The following is a 15,007-nucleotide window of genomic DNA, read 5'->3' as shown; positions in this document are numbered from 1 at the left end:
ACCGCCACCATCTAGAAGGACAAGGGCAGCAGACACATGGGGAACACCCACCACCTGGAAGTTCTCCTCCGAGCCCCTCACCATCCCGACTTGGAAATATATCGGCCGTTCCTTCACTGTCGCTGAGTCAAAATCCTGGAGCTCCCTCTCTAACAGTGCCGTGCGTGTACCTACACCACAGGGACAAAATCCTGGAACTCCCTCCCTAACAGCACTGTGGGTGTACCTACACCACAGGGACAAAATCCTGGAACTCCCTCCCTAACAGCGCTGTGGGTGTACCTACACCACAGGGACAAAATCCTGGAAATCGCTCCCTAACAGCGCCGTGGGTGTACCTACACCACAGGGGCTGCAGTGGTTGAAGGGAAGGAGGTGGCGTAGTTGTATTTTCACCGGGCTAGTAATTTAGAGACCCAGGGCAATCCTCTGGGGACCTGAGTTCAATTCCACCATGGGCAGATGGTGGAATTAGAATTCAATAAAAGACTGGAAATTAAAAGTCTAACGATGAGCATGGAACCATTGTCGATTGATGTAAAAACCCCATCTGGTTCACACATCCCCGTTAGGTAGGGAAATCTGCCCTCCTTACCCAGTCTGGCCTACCTGTGACTCCAGACCCACAGCAATGTGGTTAACTCTGAAATGCCCCTCCGAAACGGCCTAAGCCAGCCACTCAGCCCTCAAGGGCAATTTGGGATGGGCAATAAAAAAAAAACATGGGGGAGACTGGGGGAAAGTTTGTACGGGGAGGAAATCTGGGGTCAGATAGGTCTGAGGTAGTCGGGAGTGTTGGTTTAGAGAGTTTTGGGGGGGGTCCTTGGGTGAGCTAATTGTACAGCAATCAGGTTTAATTATTCGCCAGGTTAAGGGACATCAATTGGGCTTTTCCTTGAGCAGATTATAAAGAGACACTGACTGAGATGCTTTGTTGGGTGAGTTAGGAGGTACACGCTTGTAGCGTTTCGTTCTGCAAATAAATACCCGGCCGAGCCAAGGTTAGCCCCGATCTTTGCCCCTTCGACTGGCTTTCCTGGACAACGGAACCGATTGATCCGTTTACGCCCGACAGAGTGAATGCTGGAAGGAGAAGAACGGACAGAAGGCCGGGAATCTGAGCGCGAGCGGAGAGATCTACGGGGAGTGGAGCCGCTGTTTCTTCGCAAACCTGACCAGGGCGGTGAGTCTGGGAAAGGGTGGGGTTGGGGGAAGGGGTGGTTAAAGTCAAACTCCCTCCGGTCAAGAACCCCCACCCCAACCCCACCCCAACGGGAATGGGACGAGCGGGTATGCAGAGGACGCAGAGTGGCTGGAGAAGCTGGGACCGTCCTCCTTCGAGCCCCTCGTGTGGGCGGGAGTCGCTGGGTGGAGGGGGAAAGGCTGGGTAGATACGACGCCCTTTGACCCCTGACCCTTCTCTCTCTCTCTCTTCCCCTCTGAACCAGGCTCCCTCCTCCTCCTCGGACACTGAGGTGCCGATGACCGGCCACTGCTACCTGCATCGGTGCGTAGGGGAGAACGCCTTTGAGGTCAAAGTGCAAGGGTCAGCGTGGCTCCGGTGCAAGGCGGGTGACAGCATCCAGGTAGGGAGGCTTGGTGTAGTAGCTAAGGGCGCACCCCTCACCCCTACGCCCGCTTATCCCTCCGACCTACTCCCTCTCTTTCTCTCTGTCTGGGTTACAGGTGCCCGGATTCCGTGGACTCCTCTTCTGCCCGGATGGACGCCTCTGTCGCCATGGCGAGGACCGGACAACGGCCGCTACAGCGAGGCCCCCAATCCCCACCGTCTCCCGCTCGACCCCGCTCCCTCCCCCCCCTCCCCCCGCAGTCCCCAACCAACCCGCTCAGCCCGAAGACCAGGCCGGCGTCCGGATCGGAGTCCGCGCGAGCCCAGAGTGCCAGGGGATGGAGGAGCGGGACGCGCGAGGTGTGGCTGAGAGTCTCCTCAACGTCACCGACATCCCCAGGTAACCAGGCAACGGGGCAGAGGTGGAGCGCTGGACTCTGACCCCGCGCCGCGGCGTCCGGGGTGGTTGGGGCGGGGGGGGGGGTGGGGAGGGTCAGCGCCGAGGGAGAGCCGCGCCGTCGGAGGGTCAGCGCCGAGGGAGAGCCGCGCCGTCGGAGGGTCAGCGCCGAGGGAGAGCCGCGCCGTCGGAGGGTCAGCGCCGAGGGAGAGCCGCGCCGTCGGAGGGTCAGCGCCGAGGGAGAGCCGCGCCGTCGGAGGGTCAGCGCCGAGGGAGAGCCGCGCCGTCGGAGGGTCAGCGCCGAGGGAGAGCCGCGCCGTCGGAGGGTCAGCGCCGAGGGAGAGCCGCGCCGTCGGAGGGTCAGCGCCGAGGGAGAGCCGCGCCGTCGGAGGGTCAGCGCCGAGGGAGAGCCGCGCCGTCGGAGGGTCAGCGCCGAGGGAGAGCCGCGCCGTCGGAGGGTCAGCGCCGAGGGAGAGCCGCGCCGTCGGAGGGTCAGCGCCGAGGGAGAGCCGCGCCGTCGGAGGGTCAGCGCCGAGGGAGAGCCGCGCCGTCGGAGGGTCAGCGCCGAGGGAGAGCCGCGCCGTCGGAGGGTCAGCGCCGAGGGAGAGCCGCGCCGTCGGAGGGTCAGCGCCGAGGGAGAGCCGCGCCGTCGGAGGGTCAGCGCCGAGGGAGAGCCGCGCCGTCGGAGGGTCAGCGCCGAGGGAGAGCCGCGCCGTCGGAGGGTCAGCGCCGAGGGAGAGCCGCGCCGTCGGAGGGTCAGCGCCGAGGGAGAGCCGCGCCGTCGGAGGGTCAGCGCCGAGGGAGAGCCGCGCCGTCGGAGGGTCAGCGCCGAGGGAGAGCCGCGCCGTCGGAGGGTCAGCGCCGAGGGAGAGCCGCGCCGTCGGAGGGTCAGCGCCGAGGGAGAGCCGCGCCGTCGGAGGGTCAGCGCCGAGGGAGAGCCGCGCCGTCGGAGGGTCAGCGCCGAGGGAGAGCCGCGCCGTCGGAGGGTCAGCGCCGAGGGAGAGCCGCGCCGTCGGAGGGTCAGCGCCGAGGGAGAGCCGCGCCGTCGGAGGGTCAGCGCCGAGGGAGAGCCGCGCCGTCGGAGGGTCAGCGCCGAGGGAGAGCCGCGCCGTCGGAGGGTCAGCGCCGAGGGAGAGCCGCGCCGTCGGAGGGTCAGCGCCGAGGGAGAGCCGCGCCGTCGGAGGGTCAGCGCCGAGGGAGAGCCGCGCCGTCGGAGGGTCAGCGCCGAGGGAGAGCCGCGCCGTCGGAGGGTCAGCGCCGAGGGAGAGCCGCGCCGTCGGAGGGTCAGCGCCGAGGGAGAGCCGCGCCGTCGGAGGGTCAGCGCCGAGGGAGAGCCGCGCCGTCGGAGGGTCAGCGCCGAGGGAGAGCCGCGCTGTCGGAGGGTCAGCGCCGAGGGAGAGCCGCGCTGTCGGAGGGTCATTCTCAGGATGCTGTTTGTGGGAGTTGGCTCTCAAGCTTTGGGGTGTTTCGAGGTGACGAGAAGTGCTGGAGAAATTTTGAAACTTTCTCTCCCTCGTTGTCCAGATGCCACATTCAAAACCCGCACGTGTGCAGCGGCTACGAGCTGTGCCTCGAGCTCTGGGAATATTCCGGATGTTCGAACCATTCCATCACATCCCTGTATTGGCGCCTGGAAGAGATCATCAGCGCGGGCAGACTGCAACTGAGGGTCGCAGGAAAAAACTGTACTGCTATCAGCATCAGGTACAGCACGGGGTTAGATACAGAGTAAATCTCCCTCTACACTGTCCCCATCAAACACTCCCAGGACAGGTACAGCACGGGGTTAGATACAGAGTAAAGCTCCCTCTACACTGTCCCCATCAAACACTCCCAGGACAGGTACAGCACGGGGTTAGATACATAGTAAAGCTCCCTCTACACTGTCCCCATCAAACACTCTCAGGGCAGGTACAGCACGGGGTTAGATACAGAGTAAAGCTCCCTCTACACTGTCCCCATCAAACACTCCCAGGACAGGTACAGCACAGGGATAGATACAGAGTAAATCTCCCTCTACACTGTCCCCATCAAACACTCCCAGGACAGGTACAGCACGGGGTTAGATACAGAGTAAATATCCCTCTACACTCACTCCATCAAACACTCCCAGGACAGGTACAGCACGGGGTTAGATACAGAGTAAATCTCCCTCTACACTGTCCCCATCAAACACTCCCAGGACAGGTACAGCACGGGGTTAGATACAGAGAAAAGCTCCCTCTACACCATCACCATCAAACACTCGCAGGACAGGTACAGCACGGGGTTAGATACAGAGTAAAGCTCCCTCTACACCGTCCCCATCAAACACTCCCAGGACAGGTACAGCACGGGGTTAGATACAGAGTAAATCTCCCTCTACACCATCCCCATCAAACACTCCCAGGACAGGTACAGCACGGGGGTTAGATACAGAGTAAATCTCCCTCTACACCGTCCCCATCAAACACTCCCAGGACAGGTACAGCACGGGGTTAGATACAGAGTAAAGCTCCCTCTACACTGTCCCCATCAAACACTCCCAGGACAGGTACAGCACGGGGTTAGATACAGAGTAAATCTCCCTCTACACCGTCCCCATCAAACACTCCCAGGACAGGTACAGCACGGGGTTAGATACAGAGTAAATCTCCCTCTAGACCGTCCCCATCAAACACTCCCAGGACAGGTACAGCACGGGGTTAGATACAGAGTAAAGCTCCCTCTACACTGTCCCCATCAAACACTCCCAGGACAGGTACAGCACGGGGTTAGATACAGAGTAAAGCTCCCTCTACACTGTCCCCATCAAACATTCCCAGCACAGGTACAGCACGGGGTTAGATACAGAGGAAATCTCCCTCTACACTGTCCCCATCAAACACTCCCAGGACAGGTACAGCACGGGGTTAGATACAGAGTAAAGATCACTCTACACTGCCCCCATCAAACACTCCCAGGACAGGTACAGCACGGGGTTAGATACAGAGTAAATCTCCCTCAACACCATCCCCATCAAACACTCCCAGGACAGGTACAGCACGGGGTTAGATACAGAGTAAAGCTCCCTCTGCACTGTCCCCATCAAACACTCCCAGGACAGGTACAGCACGGGGTTAGATACAGAGTAAAGCTCCCTCTATACTGTCCCCATCAAACACTCCCAGGACAGGTACAGCACGGGGTTAGATACAGAGTAAATCTCCCTCTACACTGTCCCCATCAAACACTCCCAGGACAGGTACAGCACGGGGTTAGATACAGAGTAAATCTCCCTCTACACTGTCCCCATCAAACACTCCCAGGACAGGTACAGCACGGGGTTAGATACAGAGTAAATCTCCCTCTACACTGACCCCATCAAACACTCCCAGGACAGGTACAGCACCGGGTTAGATACAGAGTAAAGCTCTCTTTACACCGTCCCCATCAAACACTCCCAGGACAGGTACAGCACGGTGTTAGATACAGCGTAAATCTCCCTCTACACTGTCCCCATCAAACACTCCCAGGACAGGTACAGCACGGGGTTAGATACAGAGTAAATCCCCCTCTACACTGTCCCCATCAAACACTCCCAGGACAGGTACAGCACGGGGTTAGATACAGAGTAAATCTCCCTCTACACTGACCCCATCAAACACTCCCAGGACAGGTACAGCACCGGGTTAGATACAGAGTAAAGCTCTCTTTACACCGTCCCCATCAAACATTCCCAGGACAGGTACAGCACGGGGTTAGATACAGAGTAAATCTCCCTCTACACCGTCCCCATCAAACACTCCCAGGACAGGTACAGCACGGGGTTAGATACAGAGTAAATCTCCCTCTATACTGTCCCCATCAAACACTCCCAGGACAGGTACAGCACAGGGTTAGATACAGAGTAAAGCTCTATCTACACCGTCCCCATCAAACACTCCCAGGACAGGTACAGCACGGGGTTAGATACAGAGTAAATCTCCCTCTATACTGTCTCCATCAAACACTCCCAGGACAGGTACAGCACGGGGTTAGATACAGAGTAAAGCTCCCTCTACACTTTCCCCATCAAACACTCCCAGGACAGGTACAGCACGGGGTTAGATACAGAGTAAATCTCCCTCTACACCGTCCCCATCAAACACTCCCAGGACAGGTACAGCACGGGGTTAGATACAGAGTAAATCTCCCTCTACACTGTCCCCATCAAACACTCCCAGGACAGGTACAGCACGGGGTTAGATACAGAGTAAATCTCCCTCTACACTGTCCCCATCAAACACTCCCAGGACAGGTACAGCACGGGGTTAGATACAGAGTAAATCTCCCTCTACACCATCCCCATCAAACACTCCCAGGACAGGTACAGCACGGGGTTAGATACAGAGTAAAGCTCCCTCTACACTGTCCCCATCAAACACTCCCAGGACAGGTACAGCACGGGGTTAGATACAGAGTAAAGCTCCCTCTACACCGTCCCCATCAAACACTCCCAGGACAGGTACAGCACGGGGTTAGATACAGAGTAAAGCTCCCTCTACACTGTCCCCATCAAACACTCCCAGGACAGGTACAGCACGGGGTTAGATACAGAGTAAAGCTCCCTCTACACCGTCCCCATCAAACACTCCCAGGACAGGTACAGCACGGGGTTAGATACAGAGTAAAGCTCCCTCTACACTGTCCCCATCAAACACTCCCAGGACAGGTACAGCACGGGGTTAGATACAGAGTAAATCTCCCTCTACACTGTCCCCATCAAACACTCCCAGGACAGGTACAGCACGGGGTTAGATACAGAGTAAAGATCACTCTACACCGTCCCCATCAAACACTCCCAGGACAGGTACAGCACGGGGTTAGATACAGAGTAAAGCTCCCTCTACACTGTCCCCATCAAACACTCCCAGGACAGGTACAGCACGGGGTTAGACACAGAGTAAAGCTCCCTCTACACTGACCCCATCAAACACTCCCAGGACAGGTACAGCACGGGGTTAGATACAGAGTAAATCTCCCTCTACACTGTCCCCATCAAACACTCCCAGGACAGGTACAGCACGGTGTTAGATACAGAGTAAATCTCCCTCTACACTGTGCCCATCAAACACTCCCAGGACAGGTACAGCACGGGGTTAGATACAGAGTAAAGCTCCCTCTACACTGACCCCATCAAACACTCCCAGGACAGGTACAGCACGGTGTTAGATACAGAGTAAATCTCCCTCTACACTGTGCCCATCAAACACTCCCAGGACAGGTACAGCACGGGGTTAGATACAGAGTAAAGCTCCCTCTACACTGACCCCATCAAACACTCCCAGGACAGGTACAACACGGGGTTAGATACAGAGTAAAGCTCTCTTTACACCGTCCCCATCAAACACTCCCAGGACAGGTACAGCACGGTGTTAGATACAGCGTAAATCTCCCTCTACACTGTCCCCATCAAACACTCCCAGGACAGGTACAGCACGGGGTTAGATACAGAGTAAATCCCCCTCTACACTGTCCCCATCAAACACTCCCAGGACAGGTACAGCACGGGGTTAGATACAGAGTAAATCTCCCTCTACACCGTCCCCATCAAACACTCCCAGGACAGGTACAGCACGGGGTTAGATACAGAGTAAATCTCCCTCTATACTGTCCCCATCAAACACTCCCAGGACAGGTACAGCACAGGGTTAGATACAGAGTAAAGCTCTATCTACACCGTCCCCATCAAACACTCCCAGGACAGGTACAGCACGGGGTTAGATACAGAGTAAATCTCCCTCTATACTGTCTCCATCAAACACTCCCAGGACAGGTACAGCACGGGGTTAGATACAGAGTAAAGCTCCCTCTACACTTTCCCCATCAAACACTCCCAGGACAGGTACAGCACGGGGTTAGATACAGAGTAAAGCTCCCTCTACACTGTCCCCATCAAACACTCCCAGGACAGGTACAGCACGGGGTTAGATACAGAGTAAATCTCCCTCTACACTGACCCCATCAAACACTCCCAGGACAGGTACAGCACGGGGTTAGATACAGAGTAAAGTTCCCTCTACACTTTCCCCATCAAACACTCCCAGGACAGGTACAGCACGGGGTTAGATACAGAGTAAAGATCACTCTACACCGTCCCCATCAAACACTCCCAGGACAGGTACAGCACGGGGTTAGATACAGAGTAAATCTCCCTCTACACCGTCCCCATCAAACACTCCCAGGACAGGTACAGCACGGGGTTAGATACAGAGTAAAGCTCCCTCTACACTGTCCCCATCAAACACTCCCAGGACAGGTACAGCACGGTGTTAGATACAGAGTAAATCTCCCTCTACACTGTGCCCATCAAACACTCCCAGGACAGGTACAGCACGGGGTTAGATACAGAGTAAAGCTCCCTCTACACTGTCCCCATCAAACACACTCAGGACAGGTACAGCACGGGGTTAGATACAGAGTCTGATACGTTAAGTGAGCAAATGACTGCGTTTTGATCGGCCTATTGGTGACTGACTGACCGAAAGACCGACCGATTGAATCATCGCCTGGCCCGTACCGGGTGACTGCTTTTTGAGTCAGACATTGACTGACCTACCAACACAGGTTAAAAACGAGCATACAAAATAGGAGTAGGCCATTCAGCCCCTCGAACTCTGCTACCCCCATTCAATAAGACGGTGGCTGATCTGGTTGTAGGCTGAACCCCACATTCCCTGCCTCCCCCCGATAACCTTTCACCCCCTTGTTAATCAAGATTATGTCTCTCTCTGCCGTAAAAATATTCTGAGACTCCGCTTCCCACCGCCTTTTGAGAGAGAGAGAGTTCCAAACACTCACCACCCTCGGAGAGAAATAATTTCTCCTCATGTCTGTCCTAAATGGGCGACCCCTCATTTTTAATGTGACCGCCCCCCCCCACCCCCGCCGTTCTAGATTCTCCCACAAGAGGAAACGTCCGCTCGACATCCCACCCTGTCCGAGACCCCCCTCAGGATCTTAAAGGTTTCAATCGAGTCGCCTCTCCCTCTTCTAAACTCCAGCGGGTACAAGCCTAACCTGTCCGACCTTCCCTCATAAAACAGCCTGCACATTCCTGGTATGAGTCTGGTAAACCTTCTCTGAACTGCTTCCCACGTATTTACATCCTTCCTTAAATAAGGAGACCAACTCTGTACACGGCACTCCAGATGTGGTCTCACCAGTGCCCTGTACAACTGAAGCATCACCTCCCTACTTTTATATTCAACTCCCCCTCACAATAAATGATAACTTTCTATTAGCTTTCCTAATGACCTGCTGTACCTGCACACTAACCTTCTGTGATTCATGCACTGGGACACCCAGATCCCTCTGTGTCTCAGAGCTCTGCAATCTCTCACCATTTAGATAATACACTTCATACTAACCTTCTGTGATTCATGCACTAGGACACCCAGATCCCTCTGTACCTCAGAGCTCTGCAATCTCTCACCATTTAGATAATACACTTCACACTAACCTTCTGTGATTCATGCACTAGGACACCCAGATCCCTCTGTACCTTATAGCTCTGCAATCTCTCACCATTTAGATAATATGCTTCTTTTATTCTACCTGCCAAAATGAACAGTTTCACATTTTCCCACAATATACTCTATTTGCCAGATCTTTGCCCTCTCACTTAACCCATGTATACTCCTTTGTCGTCTCCTCAAGTCCACTTCATAACTTACTTTCCTACCTACCTTTGAGTCATCAGCAAATCTGGCCACCATCCCTTCATCCAAGTCATTTATATCAATTGTAAACAGTTGAGGTCCCAGCGCTGATCCCTGTGGCACAGCACTCGTTACAGAAAATGACCATTTGTACCAACTCTGTTTCCTGTTATGTAGAAACTAGGACCGGGGAGGTAGACCATTCAGCCCTTCCAGCCCTGCTCCCCCCTCATTCATCATGATCATGGCTGATCATCCAACTCAATATCCTGCTCCCGCTTTCTCCCCATACCCTCTGATCCCTTTCACCCCCCAAGAGCTCTATCTAACTCCTTCTTGAAAACACACAATGTTTGGGCCTCAACTCCTCTCTGTGGTGTTGAATCCCACAGGCTCACCGCTCTCTGGGTGAAGACGTTTCTCCTCATCTCAGTCCTAAATGTTCTACCCCGTATCCTTAGACTGTGACCCCCCCTGGTTCTGGACTCCCCCCACCACCACCATCGGGAACATCCTTCCTGCATCTACCCTGTCTGGTCCTGTTAGAATTTTATAGGTTTCTATGAGATCCCCCCCCCTCATTCTTCTGAACTCCAGCGAATATAATCCTAACCCACTCAATTTCTCCTCATATGTCAGTCCCACCATCCCAGGAATCAGTCTGGTAAACCTTCGCTGCTCTCCCTCTATAACAAGAACATCCTTCCTCAGATAAGGAGACCAAAACTGTACACAATATTCCAGGTGTGGTCTCACCAAGGCCCTGTACAATTGCAGCAAGACATCCCTGTTCCTGTACTCGAATCCTCTCGCTATGAAGGTCAACATACCATTTACCTTCTTTACCGCCTGCTGCTCCTGCATGTTTACCTTCAGCGATTGGTGTACAAGGACACCCAGGTCTCGTTGCACATCCCCCTCTCTCAATTCGTAGCCATTCAGATAATAATCTGCCTTCCTGTTTTTGCTACCAAAGTGGATAACCTCACATTTAACCACATTACACTGCATCTGTCATGCATTTATCCACTCACTCAGCTTGTCCAAATCACACTGAAGCATCTCTGCATCCCCCCTCACAGCTCACCCTCCCACTCAGCTTTGTGTCATCTGCAAATCTGGAGATATTACATTTAATTCCCTCATCTAAATCATGAATAGATATTGTGAGTAGCTGGGGTCCCAGCACCGATCCCTGCGGTACCCCACTAGTCACTGTCTGCCATTCAGAAAAAGACCCGTTTATTCCTACTCTGTTTCCTGTCTGCTAACCAGTTTTCTATCCATCTCAACACACTACCCCCAATCCCATGCGCCTTAATTTTACACCCCGATCTCTTATGTGGGACTTTGTCGAAAGCCTTCTGAAAGTCCAAATAAACCACATCCACTGGCTCCCCCCTCATCAATACTAGTCACATCTTTGAGAAATTCCAGTAGATTTGTCCAGGATGATTCCCCTTTCATAAATCCATGCTGACTCTGTCCGATTCTGCCACTGTTTTCCAAGTGCTCAACTATTAAATATTTTATAGTGGACTCTAGAATTATCCCCACTACCCACGTCAGGCTGACTGGTCTATAATTCCCTGTTTTCTCTCTCCCTCCCTTTTTAAATAGTGGGGTTACATTAGCTACCCTCCAATCTGTAGGAACTGTTCTAGAGTCTACAGAATCTCAGAAGATGACCACCAATGCATCCACTATTTCTAGGGCCACTTCCTTAAGTACTCTGGGATGTAGATGATCAGGCCATGGGGATTTATTGGCCTTCAATCCCATCAATTTCCCCAACACCATTTCCCGACTAATACTGATTTCTTTCAGTTCCTCCCTCTCACTAAACCTTGTGTTCCCCAACATTTCTGCTATGTTATTTAGTGTCTTCCTTTGTGAAGACAGAACCAAAGTATGTGCTTAGTTTTTGTTTTGGATTTCCAGCATCCACAGTTTTTTTGCTTTTATCTATGTATTTAGTTGGTCAGCCATTTCTCGGTTCCCCGTTATAAATCCCCCTGTTCCTGACTGTAAGGGACCTACATTTGTCTTCACCAATCTTTTTCTCTTCACATACCTGTAGAGACTTTTACAGTCAGTTTTTATGTTCCCCGCAAACTTACTCTCGCACTCTATTTTCCCCTTCTTAATCAATCCCTTGGTCCTCCTTTGCTGAATTCTAAACTGCTCCCAATCCTCAGGTCTGTTGTTTTTTTCTGGCCAATTTGTATGCCTCTTCCTTGGAGCTAATACTATCTCTAATCTGTAAGCCATGGTTTGTCCATCTTTCCTGTTTTACTTTTGCGCCAGACAGGAATCAACAATTGTTGCAGTTCACCCATGCGCTCTTTGAATGTTTGCCAATGCCTATCCACCATCACCCCCTTTTCAGTAACGTTCCCCAATCCATCATCGCCAACTCGCACCTCATACCATCGTAGTTTCCTTTATTAAGATTCAGGACCTAGTTTCAGAAGCAACTGCATCACTCTCCATCTTGATGAAGAATTCTATCATATTAAGGTCACTCATCCCCAAGGGGCCTCACACAACTAGATTACCAATTATTCCTTTCCCTTTACACAATGCCCAGTCTGGAATGGCCTGTTCTCGAGCTGGTTCCTCAACGTATTGGGTCCAGAAAAGCATCCCGTATACACTCCAGGAATTCCTCCTCTATGGTATTGTTACTAATTTGATTTGCCCAATCTATAGGCAGATTAAACTCATCCATAAATACAGATGTTCCTTTATTGCATGTGTCTCTAATTTCCTGTTAGCTAGCCAATCTTCTATCCAGCCTATTATGTTACCCCCGACACCACGAGCTTTTATTGTCTACAATAACCTTTGATGTGGCACCTTATCAAATGCCTTCTGGAAATCGAAATGCAGCACATCCACCGGTTCCCCTCTACCCACAGCACATGTGACTCCTTCAATAAATTAGTTTAAACACAATTGCCCTTTCACAAAACCATGGTGACTCTGCCTGATTACCTCGAATTTTTCCCGAAGTGCCCATGCTTATAACGTCTTGAATAATAGCTTCTAACATGTTCCCTCTGACAGGTGTTAGGCTTAACTGGCTCAAAATTTCCTGCCTTCTGTCTGCCTCCCTTTCTGAATGAGAGTTGCATTCGCTCTTTTCCAATCGAAGGGAACCATCCCCAAATCCAGGAAATTTTGGAAAATTAAAAACCAACACGTCAACTCTCTCGCGAGTCACTTCTTCCTAAGACCCTGGGGAGAAGTCCATCTGCACCTGGGTAGGTGGTGGGGGGGTGTGGGGGAAGAGGGGATTTGTCAGCCCCTCGGCTCCCAACAATTTACTCAGGGCCACTTCCCTGGCGGCTGTAATTTTCCAGAGTTCCTCCCTTCCTTCCAGTTCCTGACTCAATTCATCTGCCATCTCCTTATGTTCCATTATTAACCACCCCCACCCCCCAGGCTCAATTCCTATGGGGCCAACGCTCTGCTTTGTTAACTCTTCTTAAAAACGAGGGAAATGCTTACTATCCTATCTGTCCGTGCGTGTTTCTGGCTTTCCCCGGTCCTCCAATTTTTCCCCTCCTCGTTGACCTTGGTACCAACCGACCGAATAGCTCTCCAATTTCGGCTGTGTTTTGACCCCCTGACCTCTCCTCTTCTCTCTCTTTTCTCCCCACCCCTCCGCAGGTCAGCAAGCGGACCCAGTTCCCTCCCCCCTCCCGAGGCGGAGGGTCAGAAGATGCCGGGGACGGCGGCAGTGGCCGTCTGTGGAGCTCTGGGGGTCGCCGTGGTCGGGGGTGCGCTGGGGGTGGGGGTTTACCACAAGCTGCGGGGGGGGAGGGGGCGAGTCCACCACGCCGGCAGCTGGAGGCTGGCCTGACCCCTCTTGCGCACCCCCCCCACCCCCCACCTTCCCATCCCCCACCCACCCAAACCGCTTGACCACCCCGCGGACCACAGCGGGAAGGGCCAGAACAGAACATGGCCGACGGGAGAACGGACTCTGCCCCCTCCCCGAAAGGTCGTCACCTTCCGACCCCTGAGGTCAAGCTCGTTGACCACTGCGCTCCCCCCCCCCCCACCCCCCCACAAAGCCACGCAGACCCCACCACCCACCTCACACGATCGGGACAAACCGAGAACCGAGGGCGAGGGTGAGCTTTGTGGAAATAAAGTGGATGTTTTATTAAAAAAAAACAGGATGAACTGTGAACCAACACCCAGGGCAGTGAAGTGTTCGATGACATTTAGGGGAGGGGGAGGAGGGGGGGTGGGGGTGTCTCACTCCTGGATAAACCCCCCTCCCCAACGTCAAGTCCAGTATTCCCGGGATTCCGGGATGTCCAAAGCTTTGAGCGGCACAGAGCAGAGACCGGTCCTCGTCGTCCTCTTCCCGGTGTTGAGGCTCCGAGTGGACGATGGGGATTGGGGGGGGGTGGTTACAGCGTTCGAGGTTGGGCGGGTTGGGGGGTCAGGGGTCAGCGTTCGAGGTTGGGCGGGTCGGGGGGGTCAGCGTTCGAGGTTGGGCGGGTCGGGGGGGTCAGCGTTCGAGGTTGGGCGGGTCGGGGGGGTCAGCGTTCGAGGTTGGGCGGGTCGGGGGGGTCAGCGTTCGAGGTTGGGCGGGTCGGGGGGGTCAGCGTTCGAGGTTGGGCGGGTCGGGGGGGGTCAGCGTTCGAGGTTGGGCGGGTCGGGGGGGTCAGCGTTCGAGGTTGGGCGGGTCGGGGGGGTCAGCGTTCGAGGTTGGGCGGGTCGGGGGGGTCAGCGTTCGAGGTTGGGCGGGTCGGGGGGGTCAGCGTTCGAGGTTGGGCGGGTCGGGGGGGTCAGCGTTCGAGGTTGGGCGGGTCGGGGGGGGTCAGCGTTCGAGGTTGGGCGGGTCGGGGGGGTCAGCGTTCGAGGTTGGGCGGGTCGGGGGGTCAGGGGTCAGCGTTCGAGGTTGGGCGGGTCGGGGGGTCAGGGGTCAGCGTTCGAGGTTGGGCGGGTCGGGGGGTCAGGGGTCAGCGTTCGAGGTTGGGCGGGTCGGGGGGGTCAGCGTTCGAGGTTGGGCGGGTCGGGGGGGGTCAGCGTTCGAGGTTGGGCGGGTCGGGGGGGGTCAGCGTTCGAGGTTGGGCGGGTCGGGGGGGGTCAGCGTTCGAGGTTGGGCGGGGTCGGGGGGGGTCAGCGTTCGAGGTTGGGCGGGTCGGGGGGGGTCAGCGTTCGAGGTTGGGCGGGTCGGGGGGGTCAGCGTTCGAGGTTGGGCGGGTCGGGGGGGTCAGCGTTCGAGGTTGGGCGGGTCGGGGGGGTCAGCGTTCGAGGTTGGGCGGGTCGGGGGGGGTCAGCGTTCGAGGTTGGGCGGGTCGGGGGGGTCAGCGTTCGAGGTTGGGCGGGTCGGGGGGTCAGCGTTCGAGGTTGGGC

General features: G+C 55.0%; 1 protein-coding gene across 1 annotated transcript in view; it reads left to right on the top strand.

Moving 5' to 3' along the window:
• LOC121273792 (leishmanolysin-like peptidase 2) overlaps positions 1-13,496 on the top strand; it is a 33,425-nt gene extending 19,929 nt beyond the window's left edge. The window contains exons 4-8 of the mRNA XM_041180957.1: positions 1,076-1,183; positions 1,449-1,586; positions 1,687-1,970; positions 3,492-3,671; positions 13,304-13,496. Of these exons, the coding sequence (XP_041036891.1) occupies positions 1,076-1,183; positions 1,449-1,586; positions 1,687-1,970; positions 3,492-3,671; positions 13,304-13,496 (903 nt within the window). The remainder of the gene's footprint in view (positions 1-1,075; positions 1,184-1,448; positions 1,587-1,686; positions 1,971-3,491; positions 3,672-13,303) is intronic.
• Positions 13,497-15,007: the final 1,511 nt, after the last annotated feature.

Source organism: Carcharodon carcharias (assembly GCF_017639515.1).
Source record: "Carcharodon carcharias isolate sCarCar2 chromosome 27 unlocalized genomic scaffold, sCarCar2.pri SUPER_27_unloc_10, whole genome shotgun sequence".
NCBI classification, from domain to species: domain Eukaryota; kingdom Metazoa; phylum Chordata; class Chondrichthyes; order Lamniformes; family Lamnidae; genus Carcharodon; species Carcharodon carcharias.
The sequence above is the reverse complement of the archived record's forward strand: the minus strand, read 5'-3'. Positions and strand labels throughout refer to the sequence as shown.